The sequence below is a fragment of the Micropterus salmoides genome, unplaced genomic scaffold, assembly GCF_014851395.1.
Source record: "Micropterus salmoides isolate LMB-PRFRI ecotype aquatic unplaced genomic scaffold, ASM1485139v1 Ms_hic_scaffold_11, whole genome shotgun sequence".
NCBI classification, from domain to species: domain Eukaryota; kingdom Metazoa; phylum Chordata; class Actinopteri; order Centrarchiformes; family Centrarchidae; genus Micropterus; species Micropterus salmoides.
The window spans coordinates 33,191,180-33,217,770 of record NW_024040152.1 but is presented as its reverse complement, the minus strand read 5'-3'; the positions used below and the strand labels follow the sequence as shown (position 1 = coordinate 33,217,770).

Sequence of the window (26,591 nt, the reverse complement as noted above, 5' to 3'; positions counted from 1 at the left end):
TGTGAACGCACATTAAGACTGGAGCTTTAGGGGCCTCTTGATTTCAGGGCCCAACGCCAGTTTACCAACATGGTAAATAACTATGAAATAAATTTGCAATGAATCAAAAGTTAGTTAAAAATAAGACCAACAATAGAAATAAAAACTTGTATCGTAATCTCCCTTTGGTCTGCACCTTGAGGCCCCGTTTTGCAGAGGGGCCCTGTGTCAAACGCTAGTTTTTAAGACTTTTAATGTTTAATTTTATAGTATGTTTAACAGGTGTGTTCATCAGGGCTACAAGTAATTATTATTGTCATGTTGGACTCAGCTGCCAATTATTTTAGCAATGAATCAATATTGAGCTATAAAACATCAGAAAACTTAAAATAAAATGCCCCTCACTGTATCCTAGAGAGAACACTGACCTCATTAAATGTCTTTTGTACAATTAAAAGGCTAAGTTGACTTTAATGTAAAACCAAAAAAAGCATCAGATCTGCACATTGTAGATCTTGGAATAACATTTCTGGAGTTTTACTTTTGTTAAAAAATGAATTGTTTTTCACAATATTTGCAGAATAAATGTTGGAACTAATAGAAAAATCAATGAAGCAGCAGCTCTAGTTTAATCAAATGTTCACAAACTACGTGACACACAGCACATCTAGGGCAGGACAGTATTCAAGAGTACTGGTAGGAATTTTGGGGTCAAAACTGTGATGGGTAAGTGTGGGAGTCTGAAGAGGGGCCCACAGCTCATTTTCGCAGTTGCCCTCTTTGCATGGCTGTTAATCCAGCCTTGGGTATGTATCCACCAGTAGGAAAAGTAGCCAAATAATCATTTCTGTTGCATTATTTGTTTAAGAACACCTGTTGCTGTCCGGAGGCTCTTTCTGAATGTTGTTGTAATAAAAAGTCAGCTTTGCATCTCAAAAGCAAATAGTCGGATATCTAGTTCACTGAAACGTTTGTTCGGATGCTTCTGTAACAGCTCTGATCTTTGAACAATATAATCAGCGTGTTGTGATCACTGCATATCCGGGCTAAGTCGGCGCTGACTGCGCGGAGACTTCGCCATATGGAGGACTTTCGATCGTCATATTTTCCACAGACGCACTTTAATTACCAGTAAATTTGGAGTTGAAGCGAAGGTTAAACCAGCGTCAACCATTTCGTGCGCCTCCAGCATCTCGGGTGATTTCCTCACCGCAGGCTGGATCCCATTACCGCGCGGGCGCGCTGGCTCCAGCACAGCCGGAGAGGGAGCGAGCCCGCACGGTGTGTGCGTGGGTGTGTGTGCGCGCGCTCCCACACCAGCATCCAGGCCTGTAAGGGTCGGGAAACAACGGTAGCCTCGAATTAAGCTTGGTCTTTAACAGCATGAAGCCTGCGTCCAGTAACAGGCTATGCGAAAGCCTAAACGCTAATGACCGCATTCATAATAACTTTACTGTATAAACCAGCTGCTGTAAAATCTGAAGACGCGTTAAACCAATAACCACTTTTAAACAGGTGTTAGTGGTGTCTGCAGGTAAAGGTGAGTAAGTCGGGCTTCTCTGAAAGGGTCTAACATCAGATGCCACGTGGCCTCGTGACACCTCCATTAATCTGAGTAGGACTACCTGTTTATTCTACTGCGATGTGCAGATACAGTAATTCATCAGTAAGAATCAGCGTTTTCATAATAGGCACACAAAGGTAGGCTATGGGAAATATAGGCTATATAGCCTGTTATATCTATTTTAGAAAATGTTACCAAGAAACTGAAATGAACCTTTATCCACTCCTGTGTGCAGAACGTGATGGCACATTTCCATTTCCCGAGACTCAACCAGTAGGCCAAGATGAACGTCTTAGAAAATACAAAGCAACTTATGAAACCATTTCAACTTTGATTTTAGAGACGCAGCCTATAGTTCACATAAACCAGTCTCTGTGTCATATAAACCAAATACAATAATAAGCCATAAATACATCGCGTGCTTTAAATAAAACAACATCGGCAGAACCGGATCAGCGCATGTTGGAATGCTCGGGATCAGGAGAGGCCTACAATTTAAGAACCATGGAAGCCAAACTTCCTTCAGAAATCTGACTGTTCTCAACAGCAAATAGTGGCCTGGATCATGGCCTGACCTTTCTGAAGGAAAGTTGTTTGAATGTTTGTATTTGTATTAAAACACACTGCTGCCAGTGAGGGCGACACCCGGATGTTGCTGGATGCAGGTTGTTAGCCTGATTTTATAAATGATGAAAATTGAAATAGCCTGGCCTGCATTAAGTTAAGTAAGGATAGATAGGCCCGCATGCTTGTCACATGAAAGACAAGCTCCCATGGATTATTATATAAATCAGTTTACTAAATGTGTCAGCTATTTAAAAAAAAAAAAAAAAAAAAAAAATAGAAAATAGATCCTTTAAACTGACATATGTTTTCAGGAGTTCTGCATACCCGGTTCTCTCAGAGCAGAGGGAACGGGCTCTGGGGGATTTTCTCTCCACTTCGGGCCAGAGGTGAACATCTACAACCGGCCAATCCCCGTTCCTCGTGAGCACGTCATTACGAGTACTGGCCAATGTATATGCGAGCAGGGTGTCCAACCGTCCAATAGGAGCAGGGCTGCGTGCAGTGGTGGGCGGGCCCTCGCGCCTGCAGCACTGAGGAGGCTCAGGATGCGCCGCTATCCACAAAATCACATGCAATCGAAGATATGCGAATGCTGGGCTTTTTTGGAGACTCTCTCTGGACACGTTGAAGCCAAACAGGCGTCAGTTTAGCGACCTGTCGGCCGCGTCTGCGCGGAGGTAAGTGAACAAGCACCTGGTTAAATGTGATTTATAAGAACACAGCCACTAACCTTACATTTCTGCAGAAGGATTCAAACAAGTGTTTAGTTTAGTTTTGCTGACAGACACGGGGGATGTCTCGCCCAAATAACGGTAGCCTACAAATCAAAGTGTATCTGACCCGGTCTTCGTCCTGCAGGGCCTCATGCCTCCAGCGGTTCCACAGGTCCCTTTAACACCAGGTGTGATGGATCCATGTGTGCGGTGAGCCCCCCAACGGGCTGACCAAAACGCCACTAGAAGCCTCAGAAATCCAGGAATTACCCGCGTCCTGTTCGTCGCCAAGCACCGCAACACCTGGAATATGGGGACGCGTCCACGCGCCGGCAGCTGCGGGTTTTAGGCCGACGAAGGCCAGAAATCCTCAAGTTCAGAGACGTCGCGGCTCCATTGCGATGCTATGAGACAGCCTGACACGGACTGAGGGGACAACATGAAGGAGAAATCTAAAAACGCTGCCCGGACCCGGCGGGAGAAGGAAAACAGTGAGTTTTATGAACTGGCCAAGCTGCTGCCGCTGCCCTCCGCCATCACCTCCCAGCTGGACAAAGCCTCCATCATCCGGCTGACAACCAGCTACCTGAAAATGAGAATAGTGTTCCCCGAAGGTAAGAGAGCTGCTTTTAAAAAGACACACATCCAAATACACAGAATACCAATTTTATCAGCAAAATAATAAATCTGACACCTACAAAATTATATTATAGGCTATAATTATAATTATATAAAAGCAAAAAAGCTCCTATAGTGTTAATAGTATAGTTTCTAGTTTCTAGTATATAGTATAATTTCGGATGTTGTTATTATTATTAGCCTTTTAGTATTAATAGTACAGCAGGCTCGAAGTCTAATATTTAAATTATGTTGGTGCTCTAGCTATATGCAAGGCTTCTTGTGTTTTTTATTAGGTCTACAGACTTTCTTGATATTATTTTCTAAATAATAGGCTATATTTGTCTATCTTAATTTTCTTTTGTCCTTTTTAATGTAATAAATATCATTTTCTGGGTGGTGATTTGTGGCCAGCAATCCTGGAAATTCATTGTTCATAATTTTACAGGAACGAAAAATCAGTAGCCTAATCTCCGCATTCCATATTTATATAACAAAACCCCCACATCGTTCTACAAATTCTCCTACAAAAAAACCCCGTCCGTAAGCGTGATTTGTTTTAGTTTTTTTTACATCATTTTCATGTTTTATTATTTGAGCTTTACTCACGAAAATCTCTATATGAAGGCTTGTGCGCACATTTTTTATAGTGTTTATTCCAGCTTCAGGACTTTGATGTAGGCCTGTTATTTTTGTCCTAATCCTGTAGGTTATTATTAAAATATCTTCACCTGGCTGTTCAGTGAAATCTATCCTTATCGCGGTGATTAGAATATATTCTTCAGATATGAAATGACATTTCGCCATACTGACTGAGCACATATCGAGTCAGCAGCGGCTGTCTCCTGTGTCCCTCGGTCCGTGTCCACAGCCTGCAGTGATGTGGTTTCTCTCCGGGGCCCCTGGCGTCCCCTGCCAGCAGATTAGCTGTGATGGGGCTCCGTCCTGCGTGCCTGCTGCAGAGCCGCGGATATTAGTATGATGTGCACGTCTGATCCCGCAACATATGGAGCTCCTTGTAACATTGAAGCAGGCCTGCTACAGGGATGGTGGCGTGACAAAGAACCTGGTGGGGAAACAACAAAGGAAACATGGATCTGGAATGGATCTGTGTTTTTACCCTCTGAGAGCCAACAACTAAATATGGCTGTATTGATCATTTACATCACAGGATTCACACACTGCAGAATGAGACCAGTACAAGATCAAAAGTATCATTAAAACCATCAGTATCCTCTCTGCAGGAACATTGGTCTTTATATATATATACAGATAATTAATAAAGAGCAATTTTGCTGTAGAGCTGATAATAAAGGTGTCATATACTGTGAAAATAGAGCTAATAAACCAGAGGAAAGAAGCGTAATCCACGTTAGCCTTTAATGTTAACACTCTTTTGTATCTTCTTCCCTCCAAAGTCTTCTGTGTTCTGATGAGATACCAGTGCTTAAAATGGCACAAATGTAAAGTACAGCACTTGGCTGTACTTTGCGTGAAAAGTACCAAAAACAGTTAGAAAATCTTTTTTTCAGGGATACACTGCACATTGTGCGTGCATGACTGCGAGATGTTTGGCTGCTGTACTCGTACTGTGCTGCTCCACATGTGTGGCGACATAAGTATGCAGATGAAGCTCTCTGAATCAGGGACGCTCTCGCTCACGCAGGCTGCAGGGCTTCGCTCCTCTGTCCTCTGAGTTGTGTTTTCTCCATTAAAAACACATCTGCTGGTTTAAAGGCAGGACCTCTTCACACCTTTTTACTCCGAGGACTCCCCTACACTCCACCACGTTAGTCGTGAAGAAGCCCATCTGAGAGGGCTTTAGTGGTTTTGCATAAGTAGGGAGAAGAAAAGCTAAAAGTATTCTTAATTTTGACGGGATGCATCAAAGTGGGCTTTTTTTCACTGACTTTGTGGGGCGGTGGTGGCGGGGTACTTTTATTTATGGCGCTCAGAGTGGTCAGTTGAATGACCTTTGACCTCAGCTATGTTGTCCATCCGGGATTAAATTACATGACACCCCACACCACAGATATCTTGCTGATCCTCTCTGCCTAAACCCTGAAAGAGATTTAAACAGAGAGGGAGGCTAAAATCACTTGTTTTAAATGTACTGTACATCTGCTAAATAAAACGACCATTTATATCTACTTTACTGTGACTAATTCACATTTTATCACAGCTTATTTAACGGCTACAGTAGCAAACCTTCACAACAAAGAAAAAATGTCAGGAAGATTACAATGTGTAATACAAAAAAAGATGTCATGGTCCATCTTAGGGTGTCCCCGGCAGACTGACTTCTTGTCTTGTTGGCTTCAATTTCGAGCATTATGAAATATGCAAACTTTATGTTTAATGGCCAAGTGAGATTTGAAATGGCTCAAGTGAGGTACCGTAGTTTATTATTATTCCCGCATGGAGATGTTTATGCTCAGTTGTTCTTTTCAATAAATATGAATGCGCTGCTGCTTATGTGCCCTCAGCAACATGTTCATACTCTCCCCCCAAAAGTTTATTATTATTATTATTATTATTATTATTATTGCTGGTCTTTAAGTGTGTCAGACCGTGTTAACGAAACAGTGACTTCTTAATTGTGTATTGCTGCCAGTTTAAAGATTAAAATAATAGGCAGCAGGCTGGCCTGATAGTGTTGAATTGTGGAACACGAAATCATCGATGAGTGCGATCGGTTCACTAGATTTATTTATCTTTTTATTCAAACATGTGTCTCCCAAGTGGATATCGGGCGTTTTAGATTTTATTGTGTTAATTTTACATATTAAATAAATTTAAAAAAAGAAGAAGATGTTTTTATGTTAAAAGAGGTGGGTCCCACCCGAAGATGATTAAAGAGATGAATTGTTGTGTTTATTTTGAGCTTTTCTCGTTTTGCTTTTTTCTTCTTGTGAAACACTGGACGCTTTCACCTCTTCAGGCCCCAAACGAGGAAAAAACATCGCTTCTTTTTGTAAAATCTGTGGCCACAAGCAGAAAAGGTCGGAAAGCACTGCTGTAATAATGTAAAATATATCGTATAAAGTGGGGAAATGCGCGTTTGTCACGTCTCCTCTAAAAGATAATCCAATGATGAAATGAATAGTTTAAATAATATAGCGATATATGAATAAATAATATAGGAGGGAGGCTGCTCACTTCAGGAGCTTTCTCACCTCCCTGCAGGTGAGCTCCCAAACAGATTGGTCCAGTATCCGGTCCAGTATCTTGTGCATGGTTTCAGGTGGAGAGTCCACACCGGGACTCTCCTCAGCCAAACGATGAGGAGCTCCTATGGACATACTATCACTGCATACCAAACTTCATTAGATTTTCTTTCACTTTTAGCGTGTTTAACCAATCTAATCTAATATAGGCTACAAAAAACAGGATATTAAAGTGATTATTTCTTATTGGTATGTTTTCCTCAGAACGGGCAGCGTCTCACTAATAACCTAATTTTTTTTTTTTCTCGTTCCAGCAAAAGCACAGCTCTCCTACACTTCTAACTGATTCATGTGGATATTATTAGGGGCCTACAGGACTTCTGTGAGGACTAATTGCGGTGTGCGTGTGAGACCAACAGCCTTAACAGACGCACCCCAGAGCTAAATGTTAAAATCCCTCTTCTAACTCTTCCCGTGCTGGATCCACAGTGTACTGCGTGCGTTGAATCCGGTTTCTGGTTCTGCTTCAGACCCGGCGGCTCGCGTGATGAAGTGTTACCCTGCGCTGTAGTAAAGTCCTTTAAAGGCTCTATCTTTATATTGATTTACATTTGATATGAAGTGGAAGCCAGTGAGTTGTTTCACTTGTGGGTATTTTGGGGGGGGGATTTGATTGTGTCTTTTTATGCAAACGTGAGATCCATGTGGGCTCCAGGAGGGGCGGGAGCGGCGGGGCGCTGTGATCCCTGCATGCCGCCTGTTTATTCTGCAGAGCTGGATTTGCATTTCAATGCAGACCCTGCACAGACTCTTGTTTGCTGTCCGCTGTGGCTCTGTGCCTCACGCCATCTGAGATGTTATTTACTACTGTTGGGAAGGGTTTAGTGAAATGTTTTCACGCTACGACATTTGCAGTGATCCAGATTGGATAAAGGTCCGCTCCCAGATTCGGGTGTATTTATTAGAGCTGTAGGCTGACAAGTCATCGCAACAAACACTTTTTCTGATCAGATGAAGCTGTTAAATGTTTGTAGTCTACAGTCTTGAAATTGAAAGCTTATTCAGTAATTGTGCACTGAGGGAAAAAGGAATAAATGTATTGTTCAGACATTATCGTACTGATATATACATTTGCTGTTTATGATGCAGCCAGAATACAATTAGGTCTGTAGGGTATAATTATAAGTCTTCTGTCATGCATATGCTGTAGAACTAGAAATGCTCTTGGTGTACAAGATTTTGAATCATATTCTTTGTCTTGCTTTCAAGGCAAGGCAAGTTTATTTGTAAAGCACATTTCAACAACAAGGTAATTCAAAGTGCTTTACATAAAACATAAAAGCAACAGGGAAATATAAAAAAGTTTAAAAGCAACATAATAAATATAATAAAAGTTACAGGGTTACAATCAGGGTTAAAAGAGTTAAATGGAAAATAAAAACAGGCTGAGGGGATTTCATTGTAAAATAAACATTTTATTTCTTATAATTACATTTTCCACTGTGTGTGATTTGTTTGTCAGGCCTGGGGGAGTCCTGGGGTCATGTGAGTCGCAGCAGTTCTCTGGATGGAGTCAGCCAGGAACTAGGCTCCCATCTCTTACAGGTAATTTTTTTTACTAGTTTATATATTTTACAGAATTCACGGTTTTAAAGCAACTGAAAAACATTGTGGGCTTTGGGGTTTGCAAGTGGCTGGGAAGCCACAAGGTCACTTAAGAGGGCCCTTAAAATATTAATTTAAATGAAAAATCTAAATAATTCTACAGCTTAAATTCACCCTAACAAGACATTATTATTATTATTATTATTATTATTATTATTATTATTATACCATGGGTAGAGGGTGTGTGTGGTTTAGTTGCTACTGCCGTCTGCCTCCTGCTGCCTTCATTCATGTGCTTTAAGAGTGAAATGAGCTGAACACATTCCTGGTCACGCACAGAGCTGCAGTCTGTCCAGCAGCCCCTCTCACATCAGCAGCAACACAATGGAGCAGGGCTACAGGCCACACGCTGGCCAGAGAGAACCACAGATTGGCTGGTGCTGGTCGGGCAGGCCTAGCAGAGTGCCAAACGGAGCTGCGTGTAAGCCGATAAGGGCTACAGGATTGTCTGAGTTACAGAATAGTACAGAGGTCCACAGGGCTGCAGAGTAATCAAATAAGGCAAACAGACCGGCCTTAAATGGTTTCATAAAGACAATGTAGGTCTGCTGGTTTGACAAATAGAGCTGGATGCTGGCCAGAGAGCAGCAGAGTGAGGACAAGTGGCTACAAGCTAGCCAGAGCTAGCAGCTATGAAAATCAGCTCTTCATTTCTACAGGTTGAGATTATTATTATTATTATTATTGGTGATGTTCCTTATTATTTTATCAGTTAATATTATAGTAATAATATTGTTTTCTTCCTCTCAGTTTATTAGTTAGGCTTTATGTTGCTAAACTGAATGTAGCCTAATACAGCTTCCAGTAATCATAATGTTCAGTTTTCAATTGATAAAAAACGGGGTGGACAAAATATTAGAAACACTTCTCAATATAATAAATTACATTTCAACAGCAGTCGTTATTTTTGTTTGTTATTTCATCCCTTTCTTCAAACTATAATTTATTATTATTTATTATTAACTATAATATAATTTTTCATGATATTATATATGCTATATATATATATAGCATATATCAGCTCTGCAGCGTTATCTACAGGTCAATAATATACAATCATAATAATTAGACACTATAGTGTATACACGTTGCCTATGAAAATGGACTCAAGACTATTTTTGTTGATACCTAATTAAATAACACTTTTTAAATATTTCTTTCAGACATTAGATGGCTTCATTTTTGTGGTTGCTCCAGATGGGAAAATAATGTACATATCAGAAACAGCATCAGTCCACTTGGGCCTGTCGCAGGTTGGTTTGACAAGTTTAATGTGATCTCCTCTGTTGTGTTGGGCCTGATGTGTCGCAGTCCTGAGGTGTACGTTCATTTCAACAGGTAGAGTTGACGGGAAACAGCATTTATGAATACATCCATCCAGCAGACCACGATGAAATGACAGCTGTCCTCACAGCACACCAGCCTTACCATTCACACTTTGTTCACGGTAATCAACAACCCAGGTGTGTTGTACTGTATATGGCCTGGACTCATCGTTCCTCATAAATAACTTGCTTTTTGCATGTTTTTTTAATTCTCTGCAGAATATGAGATGGAACGCTCCTTCTTTCTGAGAATGAAATGTGTCCTCGCTAAAAGAAACGCTGGACTCACCTGCGGAGGCTACAAGGTAGTAGTAAATCAATCAATCAAAAAAATCAAACAATTACTCCTAAAATAGTACATTCTTTGTAAATTCATTTTTCTTCATGTGTGATTAATGCTTTGACGTACTGTAGGTCGACAGGGAATCTGAATCAATGTTTGCATTGTATTTAAGGCTAACAAGACTAAAAGGCTGAAGCTCTGCTAGTGGCTGCTGCAGCGGTACGAACAACATGACAATTTTGCTATATAATGTTGAGGGTGGTGGAAAAGGAAAAGCCGTGGGATCATCACAATCCTACAGGTTCATCCTCAGCGAGAATGAATCTGCGCAGCAAATTTAATGGCTAGAAAAACAATTTGTGTCCACAGAGTGTCCATAATTGAGAGGGATCATCCTCTATGGATAATAAATGTGAAAAGTGAATTTCATAGCAACAAGCTTGTTGAATATGGTCATTTATACCATAAAAGTGGAATTTATGGCCTAATTGTGGCACTAGATGAAAGGTCAGGGGGTCTGCCGTAAAACCTTCAATTAATATCCGAGTCCCAAACAGCCGCCTACCTCCTTTACTGGTCCATTAAACGCCTGGTCTGGTTTTTACAGAAGTTCTTTGGATGTATAAACCCTCTTAAACCCCGTGGGTTCACACGCATTAGCTGCTTCTGCTCGGATCGTTGATACAAATATTAATGTTTATCGAACTGTCAGTATGAACATAATTCGTTGAGTTCATTTAACAGAAAAAATGAGCACCAAAGTCTTGGTCTTATAGATATACCGGTGTAACCTGCATGGTACCTTTAAAGCTCGTTAAGTCTGAATGTGTTCCTTGATTATTTATGTTCCTTTAGTCTGTAAGGGTCCAACCACCAAAAGAATCAAAACAGCTTTTCTTTATCCAAGTTGTGAATCCTGTCATGTGAAGTCCATCGCTAACTTCTGCCACACTTCTTTCATCCTGCACTCCTTCTTTCATCCTTAGCACTGTGTAGCATCTTAGCCTACCTATCATCATCTTGTTCTACTGACATCTTTAAAATACCGATGTATTGCTTTTTCACTGTCTTCTGACAGATGTACTTATTTTAAGTCACTTTGGACAAAAGAGTCTGCAAAATGCCCTAAATGTGAATGTGAACCATCTCAAATCAAGGTCCGCTTACTTGCATGATCTGGAATCTTTGGCTGTATCTCATGATCCACAGAGTTTGCCGAGTTGTCGTGGAACTGTAAACTTTCCATTTATTTTGGCACTTTTAGGAATTCACGTCCATGTTGGTTTAAAAGTTGAGCTGTTTGTCTGCTGATAAAGACTGTGTGTGATACGGTTGAACGCTCCGTGAAGAGCAAGTAAGGGGTCCTTGAGTTGAGATTGTTTTGTCAGCTGTAGCAGATATTATCAGCTGTAGCCATGTCCCATTCCCAAATATTTCCATTTCCCATTTTCCTAAAGAACCAACAATACCTACACACTTAGTTTGTTCCCAATTCCTCTTTTTGACTCTATGGGCATGCCAACGTTTCAATCCCAAACGGTCCTCTCCAGGGCCAATTTACACCTCGATGCCTGGGAAGATTCGCAGGAAAGGGCAAAAGAACCTCTAAACCGGACGAAAGGGTTACTGGAACATGTAGCGATTGTATAGATTGAAATTCATACTTCCATCTGTGACCTTGTGACCCAGGTGATACACTGTAGCGGGTACCTGAAGATCCGTCAGTACAGCCTGGACGTATCTCCGTTTGACGGCTGCTATCAGAACGTGGGGCTGGTTGCCGTCGGCCACTCGTTGCCGCCCAGCGCTGTCACTGAGATCAAACTGCACAGCAACATGTTCATGTTCAGAGCCAGCCTGGACATGAAGCTCATCTTCCTCGACTCACGGTACGTTATGTAGCGTATGTCTTCTCTGCACGCCTTTGTATGCATGTAGCCTACAGTATGGAATTGTGTGGGTGTGAGTTTTTCCGCATACTTGCTTGTTACATATTTTGTGTGTGGGCGTGTACGTGAGTGTGTGTATGTGTAAATGTGGGAAGGCTTTAATAAACCCTGAGAATGTGTGTGTGTGTGTGTGTGTGTGTGTGTTGCTTAGGGTTGCAGAGCTGACAGGCTACGAGCCTCAGGATCTGATAGAGAAGACTCTCTATCACCATGTCCACAGCTGTGACTCCTTCCACCTGCGATGTGCTCATCACTTGTGTGAGTTAGGTTTGTTTTACCTTCCTACAAATTCCCTCTGCACACTCTCACACAGAAATACACACACACACACACACACACACACACACACACACACACACACACACACACACACACACACACACACACACACACACACACACAGTGTTCCAGTACATACCGCAGATGTATAATGAGAACTGGATACAGCTTCGGAGGCGGTATACTGTTTACACACACAAGGCGTGCTGACTTTGCTGCTACTAATTCCATCACATCACTGTCACTTATGCCTCGTAATTTTATCTTTGCTCTTGTATAGTTTCTATTTTTATTTCTATTCTGTAGTTTTATATGCCTTTCATTTTTTACCTCGTGTATTTCTCTGTTTCTTGTTTCTGTCCTTCTGCTGCTGCAGAAAAACAAATTTCCCCCGTTTTTCTATTTCAATATGTTCATGTACTTTAGTATACTCTGCAATTTGTTTGGATTTTCTTCGCCATAGTAATCAGTTGCTGTTTATTTCCCATCTCTTGGTCTTATAGTGCTGGTGAAAGGTCAAGTGACGACTAAGTACTACCGTTTCTTGGCCAAGCATGGTGGCTGGGTCTGGGTTCAGAGTTATGCAACCATCGTACACAACAGCCGCTCATCCCGACCTCACTGCATCGTCAGTGTCAACTATGTTCTCACGTGAGTATTTGTCTCTATTCCCAGATTTACCTTTATGATATCAATATGCTGATAAATCTTACTTGAGACACACAGTGTTGTTGTGTTTAGGTCTTGGTGCTGAGTGGTCATTGTTGTTTTAGCACAAGTAGCTGTAAAGTGAGTATGAGTTGTTGACACACACAGCTGCTTAAAGTAGCTCTGGTGCTTTAAGTTGTGTTCACATAGTGCTTAAAGTAGATATTTTCTTTTTGCACACTGTGCAAACTGTCTACATTTTTTGAACCTGCACAGAAAATGTATTTTCAGTCTGAAGGTAACGTAGATGATAGCTGTCAGCAGTCCCTGTGACGTTACTCTATATGCACACACACACTGCAGTTTTAATGTCATGTCTCCACGTGTCTCCGCCCGAGTATCTTGTAGTGAATTTAACGGTCCATCCATGGGAGGGACAGACTGAAAACAGACTCTGACCTGTTGACCCGAGCTCTCAGTTTGTGTTTGTAGAAGAGGCATCGTCTCTGGTGACAACAGGTCCTGCTGGGTAGCTAATGCTAGGGAGCAGTTGTCTGCAGATTTCAGGCTGAGGTCGTCTCAGACAGGAGGAGATGAACTGGTCTGCGGACGTTTCTGCTCTCTCTCTATCTCTGCTAACGCTTATAATTAGTTTTAAATCATTCAAATAAGTATTTATTTGAATCATCTGACAATTGCAGTCCATGGCTGTGTGAGGTAACCTGGAGTTTTTGAATGTACAGACAGCTTGCAGGTGGTGCAGCTCTTTATTATTTATGCTCATCTATCTTGGTATTTTTATGGGATTTGATGAGAAGAAGAAAACTATAGAATAACACCAGCCTTAACTTTAACACTCAGTGTTCATGGCTGTACAGTGAAGGCAATCTGTTTCATCAGATGGAAAAACACGTCTGACACAGTGTAGACAACAGGGTGTGACCCTATATTTCAAAATAAATTAAAGATCCTAAGTGTGTCAGAGGATGGATGCCAGATTACTGATGTAAAGCTCACTACTGATCATCCAGCCGTTCTGACCTTCCTGTAATGCAAAGCTTGTAAAGAGTGTTCCTCTTTTAAAATCCATACTGGAAACAAATGTAAAACCCTGTCACACTAACTCACCATATGTTGAATAAGTAGTTATTGATACAGAATAGCAAAACAGAACAGCTATTTATGAAAATGTTTACTACTTCACACATTTGTAGTGGTATAAATGGGCTGGAGGACACCTGACCGTTGTCAGTCATGTGGGTTTGGTGTGAAATGACAGGAGTGTACGGCAGCTCCAGGGCAGACAGGGGTGGCCCAGATCTCTGTTGTGCTATCGTTCTCTGCTTTGATAAGATAATGAGTGTTGGTACTAGAGATTTACGCAAACAGTTGCTGTGAAGCAATTAACTGGAGGTTAATTGGAATTGTGACATGTGTTTGTTGAAACCTGGTTTGCACAATCTGACAATGAATAAAGTTTGTCATGTCGCGTTCTGTATATTTCATATTTTTTAGTCTTTATTGTTGTAGGCTGAGCTGGAAACAAAGGCACTGATTTCTTTTAGGAAAACCAGAACTTTCCTGCTCTTTCTACCTTTGATGGCCGTAGACGTTTCCTGGTCTCTCACTGTATCTGCTGTCTTGTATGCCAGTTGTGTCAGACTGTCTGAGCCCTTTGTTTCTAAGTTTGTCGAGTGTGCTCATGTGTTGGCTGTTACCTGTGGCGGCCTCTCTGTGGCGGCGTCACTCACCTGGTATAGTTTATTTAAGACTGGCAGCTCTGCCTGCAGAGTATATAAACAGAGGCAGGCTCTGAGGCATATGTGACTGGACTGGGATTGCATTTGCTGAGGCTTTATCCTGCACAAACAGTCCACGAAATATCCTCATTACAAGCTACTACTTCACTTCCTACCAACTGTAGTCATGCCAGAGACTCTACCCGCATGAGCCTCACTCTTATTAGTAATTGAGGGATACCATTTTACCACTTTCCTATTATCCTATTATTTTATTACCCCTGATGTGCACATTTCACAGATGTACAAGTGAGCGCATGGATGAATCAGGCCTATAAAACCCTCCATTAAGCAGCACGGCTGGCTGCATTCAGAGGCAGAGAACAGCTTGACACACATTTCCTCTACCTCCTACATCAAAACCACAGCAGCTTTGTGTTTATGGCCTTTTAATTGATAGGCTGTAAAGTTGATGAGCGTTTATGGGCTCCAGCTTGCAGTTAGGGGACCGAAGCCTTATTTTCCTCCTTGTTCTGCGTTTGTAAATCTTTGTGAGATACTGTGTGGATTGAGCCACATAGTGATGGTGGATATGAGACAGCATGTTTCGTTTTCTTTCATTTTTTTTGCGTAAGACGTGGGACAAATGGAGGGGCAGGAGGTAGGCTTTTGTGGAGTGTTGTTATCAGGAGCAGAGTTGGTTTACCTGGTAGCTTTAGTGAATACAGCCATAGATAACACAGCTGATAAGGCCACTTCACCTGCATGTGAACTTCCACTGTGTGTTCAGCTCTGATAACCTCTGCACCTGCCACTGCTACCGCAACCTGACAGTGATTTAGCAATCCTTTGAATAAAGGCATGTCTGCAGCAAAAGCACGTAACCACATGTTTTACTTGTCTGACTCACAACAGTTACGCTGTCTGTTTCATCAGCGCTGTTACGTTCAATCCTGGGTTACAACAAACTCGTCACTCTGCTATCTTACACAAACACACACTTCAACAATCTCTGTGTAAGTGAATACAACATCAGTGCCCAATACAAATACTTTCATTTTTACATCTACATTTTGTCACATTTTGTTTAACAAACCATGTATACTTGAGCAAAACAAAGACTACTTGTTGCCTTTATATATTAGACGTCCTTTAGAGTACTGGCTCCCACCCTGGGAGTATGGATGGCTCAAAGGGTCTCAGACTAAATCTCGATCTAAGAGTTGCAAAATATTTAACAGTATAAGAAAGAAGAAAGTAACATTTTTTTGACTTTTCTCTTATCTTTGCTCTGTTATGTGAAATACATATTTTACCTCCTCAGGCCTCTAAAAATGTGTTCAAAACTGAGAAGCTAAAATTGCTTACAACTCAATAACATGAGGGGTCACGAGTTGATGCTGTTTCATATTAAGCAGATGAAAAGGTTGGCAAGTGCTACCACTTCGTTTAATTAAATCAATAGCAACAATCCAATTACACAAATACATGTTGGGCTCTGTCTTCCTTAGTGTGTGTGTTTACCAGGTGTCTGAAATCAATGAATGAAATAATATAATGATGTATGGTCTACGTTGCAAAAGTGACCCATGTATACATAATAGGATCGAGCTGAAACAGTTAGTTGATTGGCAGAAAATTCATGAGCAAATATTCTGGATAATTAGTTAATTGCCATTTTTCAAGCAGAGAGTCCAAACATTCTCTGGCTCTTCGGCTTTTTCATTCATTAATTGAGGAAATCTGCAATGGAAATAGTCTTTAGTTGCAGCCCTGTAATAGGTTAACCATTACCATTACCTTGTCCTCTTCTTAAAGTGTAAAAAGGTCAGTTCAGTGTCAATCACAGATGTTCATAAACCAACATTAAGAGTCTTTGTAACTTGCAGTTCCTGCATGAGCCTTCAGTGTTTATCATAGATTCTCTGAGTGTGTTGAACTCTGCTGGAGGGATGGAGAGGCCCCATCCACACTACTCCGTTTTAGTTTACAAACAGAGAATTAAAACGAATACGATCTCCGTCCACACCAGCGTTTCCGATGCGTTTTGGAGTTGATCTCCGTCTACATTAAAACGACTGAAAACGCACAGCTAGGACCCGTTCAGGTGCACTGGACATGCGCGTGCCAGTGTAAACATGAAGCAGATGGTGCATTCCGTAGTTACAGAAGATTTGGCGAAAGTATAATTAAATACAGACTAAGCATCAGACCAGTTTTTTTTTGTTGTTGCATGGCTCAATAACGAGACTGGCGACCTGTCCAGGGTGTACCCCTCCTTTCGCCCGATGTCAGCTGGGATTGGCTCCAGCCCCCCGCGACCCTGTACGCAGGATAAGCGGTTGACGATGGATGGATGGATGGTTCAATAACGAGCTGGGACTGTTACTGAATGTAACACGGGAGTGTGGCGGGAGAAAACAAGTAAACGGCGACATGCACAGTACAAGTGTAGGCAGATGAGTGTTATTTGCACAGTACAGAATATTTTAATAAAAATATGATGTCAAAACCCCGGTCAACAGCAGAGAGCCGAGCGTGAGCGGCTGTGGCATCGTTTCTAAAGTCCTCCGTTTTGGCCCGTCTTCACTAAAACGCCCTCCGGAGTTTTGAAACGCAAAACGGGGTCGGCAGCGTTTCCTCCGTTTTAGGTCTTCGTTTTCGTCATTGTAGTCTGGACGGGAGGTGCCAACGTAGCAAAAGGTCTCCGTTTTAATTCGAAAACAGTAGTGTGGATGGGGCCTAAAAGATATTCCTTCATTTGGTGCTTTGATGATGGTGTTGGAGAGGGCTGTCTAACCTGTCACTCCAAAATCTCCCATAGGTGATCGGTTGGGTTGAGATGTGGTGGCTGTGAAGGCCATAGAATGAAATCATCAAAGCATTTAGTGAACCCCTTATGAGCTGTATAGAAGAGTGCATATGTTGTTGCTACACTCATGTATTTCTCTCAAAACTGCAAAAAAGTGATTTGCCTTATAGCAACAAAATGCTAACCAAGGCTAAAGATAATTTCTGTGCTGCCAGCATCATAATTAGAGTAGCAGTACCTAATGAATGTGATGTTTTAGGACTGTCTCCAAACTGGAACAGAAATCCCATGAGACGCGTCCGCATGGATGTATGAATTTGTGTTTGTGTTGAGAGCTATTGAGACAGAGGGGAGATGTGCGCGGATGATGGATCACTATTTGTCTCAAGTAAACCCTGTCCAGGTTTTCTGTTGTCTCAAACTTGATTCATCATCCATGGCGAGATCTGTAGAACACTTTAGCGGGAAATCAATTCCCATTTCCCAGTAGTGAGACGTCCAAGCTTCTCCTGTGGGCCTGATTTAGCCAGACACAGCCTTTAATCTCCCGCTGTATTTGATTGGACGGCTTTCCCTCTGTAGAGTGTTTGTTGAAGGCCTTGCTGCAATCCTTCTGGTAAAACAAGCATCCCAACAGCCGTTCCAGGCCTCTTAGCACACCCCACTCCTCCCAGCCGTCACACTCTCTCTCTCTCACACACACAGAAACACAAAACACATCTCTCCTCATGCTGGCCCTCTCAGCAACATGATGATGCTCTAATTGCTAAACAGATGTTAATGGGTTTTTGCACCTAGAGAAAAACCAAACACGCATGTACACATGGGCTGTTTGTTCTTTAATAAACAGCCTTTCCAGGGGACTGGGATCTCTCTTTCTGTAATTATGGGCCGTATTAAATCTATGAAATGCAAATAAGAAGAATACAAGAATATTACTGTGAAAGCACCACATGGAATTTATGCTTGTGTCTTTAGGGAGACAGAATATAAAGGCCTCCAGCTGTCTCTGGATCAGGCCACTTCCAAGGCCTCGTTCCCCTACAGCAGCAACACCGCCAGCAGCCTCACAGAGAACTGCAGAACTACCAAGAGCAGAGTATCCCGGCCCAAGACCAAAGCTAGACTTTCGCCATACACACAGGTGAGGATTTAATGTCTAACTGGACTTTCATTTGATGTGAACACACAGTACAGTGGTCTCAAACTCAGGGAAGCTTCATATTTAGGAAGCACTTCCTGGTAGGAAGTTAACAACATCATGTTGTAGAACCTGCTCATTCAGGTGTGACACCTCGTTTAAGATGATTTTGGTGCATACAGCAGTTCTTTAGGGGATGTTCCATCATGTAATATTTAAAGAACAACAGTGGTTTGTTTTTGTAGTATTGTCTATTATTTCTGTCGGTTATGATGACTCTCCAAACAACTTGCTGAAATCTGGAAATACGAATGACAGGTGGCGTCGCTACAACAAATTCCGGCAAACCATGAAACTTGAGCAGTCAGATACATACAATCAGATACGTTGTAAAAAGCCAACAGTTAAGATGGATTATCTAAACCACTTAATGTTGTTAATGGACTGAAAGAATTAGATCAAAGTTACAAAGTGAGTGTCCTTCGCAGGGAGGCTGTGGTCATCATCAGCGGCGACATCCAAAAGGAACTAGTAGAACTCTTGCCTCTTTTGCATGGAAAGGAATCAGTTGAGGTGCTACAACCCTGAATCTTAAATCTTAAAAGCCACAGAAAATTGATACACGGACTATATTTGAAAGTAAATCTGAAAGTGAGAACACCCAAGATGGTGGTAATAATCCTTCATTTCACAGTAAAACTATGTGCACACAGCTACTGCAAGTATGGTAAATCAAAGTAGACCCAGGAAGTTTGCTTAATAATTTTATGTTCTCTTTGTTTTCCTGGGGATTTGTTTACGAACTGTCCGATCGTTTGACTGCTCATGTTTCTTGTCCCATCGGATGTTTTATCTTTATAAAGATGTTGATGTATTCTCAGTTCTTAACGGTTTCATTGTTGAATGCCGTCAGAAACAATGGCCAAGGCCGCGCTAGTAACCTAATGGTTAAGAAGCACATAACCACAAAGTTCACGGAATCGGTTCCCAGCCACGGACCTTTGTTGCATGTCATACCTTCTCTCTCGCTCACACCTTGTTTCCTGTCTCTCTCTACACTGTGACTATCAAATAAAGACAGAAGGGCCTTGAAACAAAAAACAATGGAAAAACCTACAAAAGTAAGTTTAGAAATGTAATACACCAAAATTATGTTTCATAGAACTAGATACTGCGTGAGTACACTGGGCCCACAGCACATGCTGATTGGAGTCCTGATGAGGGCCCTCCGGGTGCCCCTCTTGGGCTGGCCAATGGACTACCCAAGGGCCCTGCTCCTACAGACTGTGGTGTGTCGAGGTTTGAGTCAGGTGATCAGCCCCGCGCCGAGCCCTACCCCACTATCCAGGCTCAGCAGTCCAGGTTCGGAGCGCCTCCACAAGTTACCAGACTACTACCTCCAGACAGACCTGCCCCCCCCTTTCTTTGCCATTAAACCACCCGTTTGGTCGTGCTCGGCTTCCCCCACCCTTGCCCCAGCCCTCTAGATACTGCGTGACTACACTGGGCCCACAGCATATGCTGATTAGAGTCCTTCACTGGCAGACAGCTGGCTCCGGCACCCATGGGTAGAATGAAAATAATTTAATTTAATCTTGGTCTCTGATTTTGGTAGATGTTGTAGGATCAACAGCTCTGGCTAAAGAACCAGTGGAGGTAGAAAGAGCACTAACATTAAAACAAAGAAAGCACCATAATACAGTTGAAGAGGTGCTCACATTTGTAATTAGCTTGTTTAGGAAGACCCTGGTGGCTGCAATGTCCTTAACTGTGGCTTGGTTTGCTTATACCTGTTAATAAAATGTCCATGTCAAACAGCCAGAAATATAGTCAGCTGTTGAGCTGAAGGTCTAAAATGTGGCTCCCAGAGGGTGTGCTGCCTCATTTGAAGGCTTTCTATAATAACTTTTCCTGTCTCCCTACCCACATGTCTCACTGCAGTATCCTAGTTTCCAGACGGAGCGGTCAGAGTCTGACCAGGACAGTCCGTGGGGCAGCAGCCCCCTCACGGACTCAGCCTCCCCCCAGCTGCTGGAGCAGGGTGAAGGCCTGGATGCCTCCTGTGTGTACAGGCAGTTCACTGATCCTCGCACGCTCTGCTACAGCCTGTCTGAAGAGCAGCATCACACCACCGGTGACGGCTACACGCACCTCCACGCACATGGTCAAGGTCAGAGTTGTGAGCGGGGTCGATGTGAGGCAGGCAGATATTTTCTAGGAGCACCTCCGCCTGGCAGGGACACGTGGTGGGGCACCGCCCGGTCCATCCTTCCATTAAGCAAGAGCTCCTTGGGGAACCATGAGGGATGTGACAGCAGCATGCCACACATCACAGCCATCCACAGCTACCATGGTGAGGACGAAGACCTGGGCTATGTCCACTCTAGAGTCTGAACTATGTAGACTGTTGAAACCTTGATAGCTGTATACTGAACCTGCCAATAGCCAGTACTCTGTGCTGATATTCTTCCACCTATGTAACATCCAGAGACCATGATAGATAGACTAAAGGTGCTTAATGTATGACTGGAGCTGTTAAATGTGGTAGTGTTGTCTCAAGCCACGACAGTCAGTTCATAAAACACTTCCTCTCTTATTGCATGGAGAGCTGCTGTTGTGCCATGTAAACAGCATCAAGCTTGTTTTCATTGTTCATGCCAACAAATCCAACAGAATTAAGCGTGATTTATACTTCTGCGTCGGGTCTACTCCGTAGCCAGGCTAACTTTCGATTTAGCCCTCCGCTAACTTGAATGGGGGTAAAATCATACACGCGCGGCTGTTATAGACTTTCAAATGTTTGACCGGATGGATCACATTCTGATAGTGAAACGAGTCATTTTGAGTGGGTTGTGATGCTCAAATATATTGATCTAGCGTGTTATAGCTGCTGGTTGGGCCGCTAGTAAAATTAACTCCAAAGCACGGTGCACTTCCTGTCGGCTCTGAGGCATTGCAGCTGACCAATCACAGTTCTTATCGTCGGCATCGCCTGCGTAGGGTACGGGGCTAAGCTACACTGTCGATTTGACGCAGAAGTATAAATCTGGCTTTAGGAGGAACCTGTGGAAGCCAAGAGCCATAGTTGCTAATAATGATATCATTTCTTGCTAATGTTTCCTCTGCACTTATTGTGTCCTCCTGTAGGCCGTGGCCACTGGGACGAGGACAGCGTTGTCAGCTCTCCAGATGGAGGCTCAGCCAGTGACTCAGGGGATCGGTACCAAGCGGACCACTACCACTGCAGCCCGCAGGAACCCAGCAAGATTGAGACGCTGCTCCGAGCCACGCAACAGATGATCAAGGAAGAAGAAAGTCGACTTCAGTTGCGAAAGGGCCCTCCGGATGCCCCTCTTGGGCTGGCCAATGGACTACCCAAGGGCCCTGCTCCATGCTTCACTCCAGAATATACTCAAGGGCCCCTGCCCCTACAGACTGTGGTGTGTCGAGGTTTGAGTCAGGTGATCAGCCCCGCGCAGAGCCCTACCCCACTATCCAGGCTCAGCAGTCCAGGTTCGGAGCGCCTGCACAAGCCGAAGGACTACCTCCAGACAGACCTGTCCCCCCTTTCTTTGCCATTACACCACCCGTTTGGTCGGACAGGCCCGTGCTCGGCTTCCCCCACCCTTGCCCCAGCCCTCTACCCCTCTCACAACCACCCGCGGCCCTACTTGGACAAGCATACAGCTTACTCCCTGACAAGCTACACTCTGGAGCACCTCTACGACCCAGAGAGCCTCCGGGGCTACTGCACCTCCGCCAGCACAGGCCCCACCCAGTACGATATGACCCCTCACCTCCGCATACCGGCAGAACAGACCTCTGGGCACAAAGGCACCTCTGTCATTATCACCAATGGCAGCTAACACTAACACACAGTGGGACTGCAGTCACACAGCCTCAGCTGGTTAGCTCTGTTACAACATTAGGCCACTGTCATTCTGGATCCTGTTAGCTCGTTTTTCCATCATACTGATTACTTCTGAACCAAATCTCATTTGTTCCTTCGTTATAGATCAGTATTGTAGCTGTATCTCCACCCAAATGTTGCTCAAACTTTGGACCTTATCTAAATAGGCCCATGGAAAATTAGACTTGTTCTAAAGCGTGGTTGAGCCACACAGAACTAAACAGAGGAGGAACACCAATTCTGTCCATTCTGGCAGCAGCATGATATTTCACATTACATTTACTCATTTGGCAGACGCTTTTATCCAAAGCGACTTACATTTGAGCCAGACATCGTGCTTTTAAAATGACTATTTCATTAAGATCAGGGGACCTTCACCTTTAGGGAATGATCGTGGTCGTGGTTTTAAAAAATATTGACTGGCGCACTAATACAAGGTAAACGCTACGTTTACAAGATTGTTAAAAAGCGAAATCCCCGACAGATGATAGCCAACGTGTTCCACCTCTTTTGCTCTCCACACAGAATGGCAAACAAACAAAGCCTGCTAGAACGTGATTGGTCAATACTACTCGGACTACAAACGGGAACCAGAACACATCCAACACCAAAATCTTGTCCCTTGCCTACAGATTTTACATTTATATGCAGTTATCTGTTTATAGAGATTAGTGGTTATGGAACATACAAAAACTCCTGCTACGATGTTACAGTGCATTCACATTGTCAAGTTTTTATTACGTGGTAGATAGTGGAAGAAAGCGCCGGGTCCGGTTTAAACCCAAACCATGTCAGCTGTCAAAACGCTAGTGCAAACTCTCGCTCTCCGTACTGTCCAGTATGCACTGAGGGTTTCGGGTTTCTTTGCTGGTAACATTTGCTGGACAGTGATTGGCTTTCGAATTTATTATGTAGCCTACCAAATGAATGACGTGACATCTGTAAATACCAGAATTTCTCCATGACTGCTGTCACTTGTCAGACAAGGGAGAAAGTATATAGTATAAGTCCCACTTGAAAAAACAACCCGTGTTTTGGTCAAAATCGATCAGTACGATGGAAAGAAAATGGAAAACGGATGTGTAGAAAATGGCTTGAGTTCTGCTTTAACATCTGTCCCCGTGTGTATAACCTTTTGCACTATAAGAGACTGAGTTTTTGTGAAAAAGGGTCCTTGTTTTCCAATGCATTTGAATGAGGAGAAATGACAGGGTTGGGTGTGATGCACTTTGCAGTGATGCAGACTAATTAAACTTCACAACTAATATGCAAAGCCATTCTCTTGATGTTTCTTTTCTCTCAGTTTTGGTATGTTGCAGGAACGTAAATACAGTAAAGAAAAAGACATACATTGATAAATGTCATGGGTACGTGATAAATATAATTGTACAGTGAGAACCATGGATGCTGAAGGGATTGTTGGACAAATTTTAATAGGGGGGGGGGGGGGCACAGGACGTCTGCTGCTTCAGTAAATGTTGAATAATCATGGTGGAGGGAAATTATTTGATTGGCAAGACAATAAAATGACCTGATATATATTCTACAGCATTCTTCTTTACCAGAAACTAAAGTATCATCCAAGGAAATGACAGAAGACGTGGGAAATATTGTATGTTTTCCATTCTTATATCTGTGGTAATCATATCTCAGTGACTGTAGAAAGACTGGCTATTGTGACCATTATGCAATTTGACCCATTGCAATGCCAGGAAAGGCATCTTAGTAGTGTTCATTATGACTGATCCCTGAAGCAACTGTTAATTATTGTTATGTGGGCATGTTTGTACAACAGGATTGAAGTTTTATTCTGGATTTTCTTCATGTCCTTAGATGAACCTATATTTATACAAGTTTGGATTTGTTTGTTTTGTTTTGTCAAAGCCTGAAATGTGCTCCATCTCTTATTTATGGTGTACTGTAAATATGCTCAGAAAAATCCCACCACATTTAAGCACATGGGCAAAAACTGTCTTCATTGAGTAAATGTTTCTTTATGATTAAATATAGCTGCAATCAAATCCAGTCTAACTGCTTGTATATTGTGTGTTTTTGACTGAAACAAATTCTGAGAGAAGACAAAATAAAATAATTTTGCAGAGACGTCATGGTTTTGCAATGTTTTTAGATTTTTTTTTAGGCGTTTCTGCTCTATTTGATAGTGACAGTAGAGAGAGGCAGGAAAGGCAGGGGTGGGGGGGCTTTTACTGGTACTATATAACAGAATCACATTTTTAGTAAGCAGACACATATGAAAACATGAGTTCCCCTACACAGAATGTCATGAAACGAGCCATTAAAATACATTACACAAAATTAGAAACACCAATCTAGCTCTGGCTAATTTCCATTAAAAAATCACATTTGAAAAGATATGAACAATAATTTCTGTCTGCACTAAACTATAGGTAAAATGACCAATACACAAACTGTGATTTGTACACTTATTTGTTTATTGCTGCAAATACTCAGTCACTCCTCAGCCTAGATGAGAAATTGAGATTAGGGTATTATGTTAGTATACCACTAAAACATAACACTATAAGTAAAATATTAAAATAAAAAATATTTTTTAACATTAGTATATACTGTTAGGATGTTACTATACTGACAGATCAGACTTGTGGTTAGTCTTTAATCAAACAAAAACAGTAAAAACATTATGTAGAAATAATCTAAAATATGTAAAAATATTTCATGGTTCCAGCTTGACAAATGTGAAGGTTTTTCTGCATTGTTTATGCAATATTGGGCCAGGTTTTGGTGTGATGAAGACATTATGGAGGCTGATGAGGGCTTACACAGCATGGTTTAATGAGACTCGGCCAAGTAAACACATGGAATGCCAACACAAAATCTGAAGAATCCTTCTTGTCTGGAGATATTTATGATTCCTAAACCTGCATAGATTCACTAAGTGTCCAAATAAAGTTATTGTTCATCCCTCCATACATGTGTGAAGAGACTTTTGGTTATTGGGTCAAATCAGAGCATGTTGTGTGTCCTTCAGCCGCATACAACACTGTCTACATAGTCTGTCTGTGATGAAACAAAAGATAATCTCAGCCTTGGGTTACCTACCAAATATATAACAGTGCATCATCATCAACTCGTCAGTGAATTGACCGAGCAGGCATAGAGGAGAGACAGTGTCTGACTTATAGCTTTGGAGAGTCCCTGGCTGTCACCTTTGGCTTATAGCTCAGAAATTGACCCTATCATGACCTGGGGAAACCTGTGTCCTAGTACCCACAAACCCAGTACATTTCCCTGATTATACATAAAGTATTTACATTTTCAACCACTGCCCCTCTCCGTCAACATAAACACTTAATAATTGCATTATATGGGTAATATGTTTTTGGATAGCACACCCACAGCCTAACTGCGCCTGTGTGTTACCTGGGCTGAGTTCGGCCCTGACAAAACATAGTAAAACGTTCCTTTAAACACAAACGGTGGTATCTTGAACACCCTTTTGCGTACACAAGTGCACTGCACTTCACCGCCTTTTATGTTTATGTTTATGAACATGTCGCTGCTGGTTGGGTTACACCTGTGACACACCCAACAAATGAGAAAACATACCTCAAAGCATGCTGCGTACCGTTGCACACCGTTTTAAGGGAAACATTTCGATATTGAACTTGCCCCTGTTGCATCTGCCCCTGGGACCTCCTCTTCAGTTCACTAACAGATACCTTTCCTGGAGTAGCGCTCTCTCTCCCTCCCCATCCTCCTGTGTGTCTGTGTGTTGTGCAAGTGATTGTCTGCAGGTCTACCAAAGTCAGAGTGGAACCTCTCAGCTGCATCACATCATTGCAATCAATACCTCTTGTTAAGACTCTGCCCAGCCATCTTCACACTGCCAGTCTGTGCTTCAGTCAGTTTAATCAGCTGTTTCTTGTGAATTTTGCCACTACTATGTAGTTTTCTTTGCCGGTATTCATCCATAATTAATTCCGACCTGCCAGCCCTGACTTCGGCCTGTGTTCCCTCAACCCTACCTGGATCAGCCTCCTACTCTGCTTCATGCCCTGTCTGCAGCTCTCTTGTGTTTTGACCTGGAAATCCCTCTGGATCAGCTGCCTCATGCTCCCCTGGTCCTGCCCTGCTCCACTTGTGAGTAACCTGTGTATGTGACGTAGACCAGCAGGTTTGTTGTGATAAGCGAGTCTCTCCCAGTATAGAAGTACTAGCTCTGCTGCAGTTACAGAAAAGTGCATGCTATA

The 26,591-nt window shown here is 42.5% G+C and overlaps 1 protein-coding gene across 1 annotated transcript; it reads left to right on the top strand.

Annotated features, from left to right (window-relative positions):
• The first annotated feature begins 2,919 nt into the window (after window positions 1-2,919).
• Window positions 2,920-24,412, top strand: sim1a (SIM bHLH transcription factor 1a). The gene is made up of 11 exons (XM_038712323.1): window positions 2,920-3,437; window positions 8,131-8,213; window positions 9,437-9,526; window positions 9,612-9,720; window positions 9,818-9,903; window positions 11,571-11,770; window positions 11,982-12,088; window positions 12,613-12,760; window positions 18,287-18,452; window positions 20,391-20,802; window positions 21,597-24,412. The coding sequence occupies exons 1-11, from the start codon at window positions 3,263-3,265 to the stop codon at window positions 22,313-22,315; spliced, it is 2,295 nt and encodes a 764-aa protein (XP_038568251.1). The 5' UTR covers window positions 2,920-3,262; the 3' UTR covers window positions 22,316-24,412.
• Window positions 24,413-26,591: the final 2,179 nt, after the last annotated feature.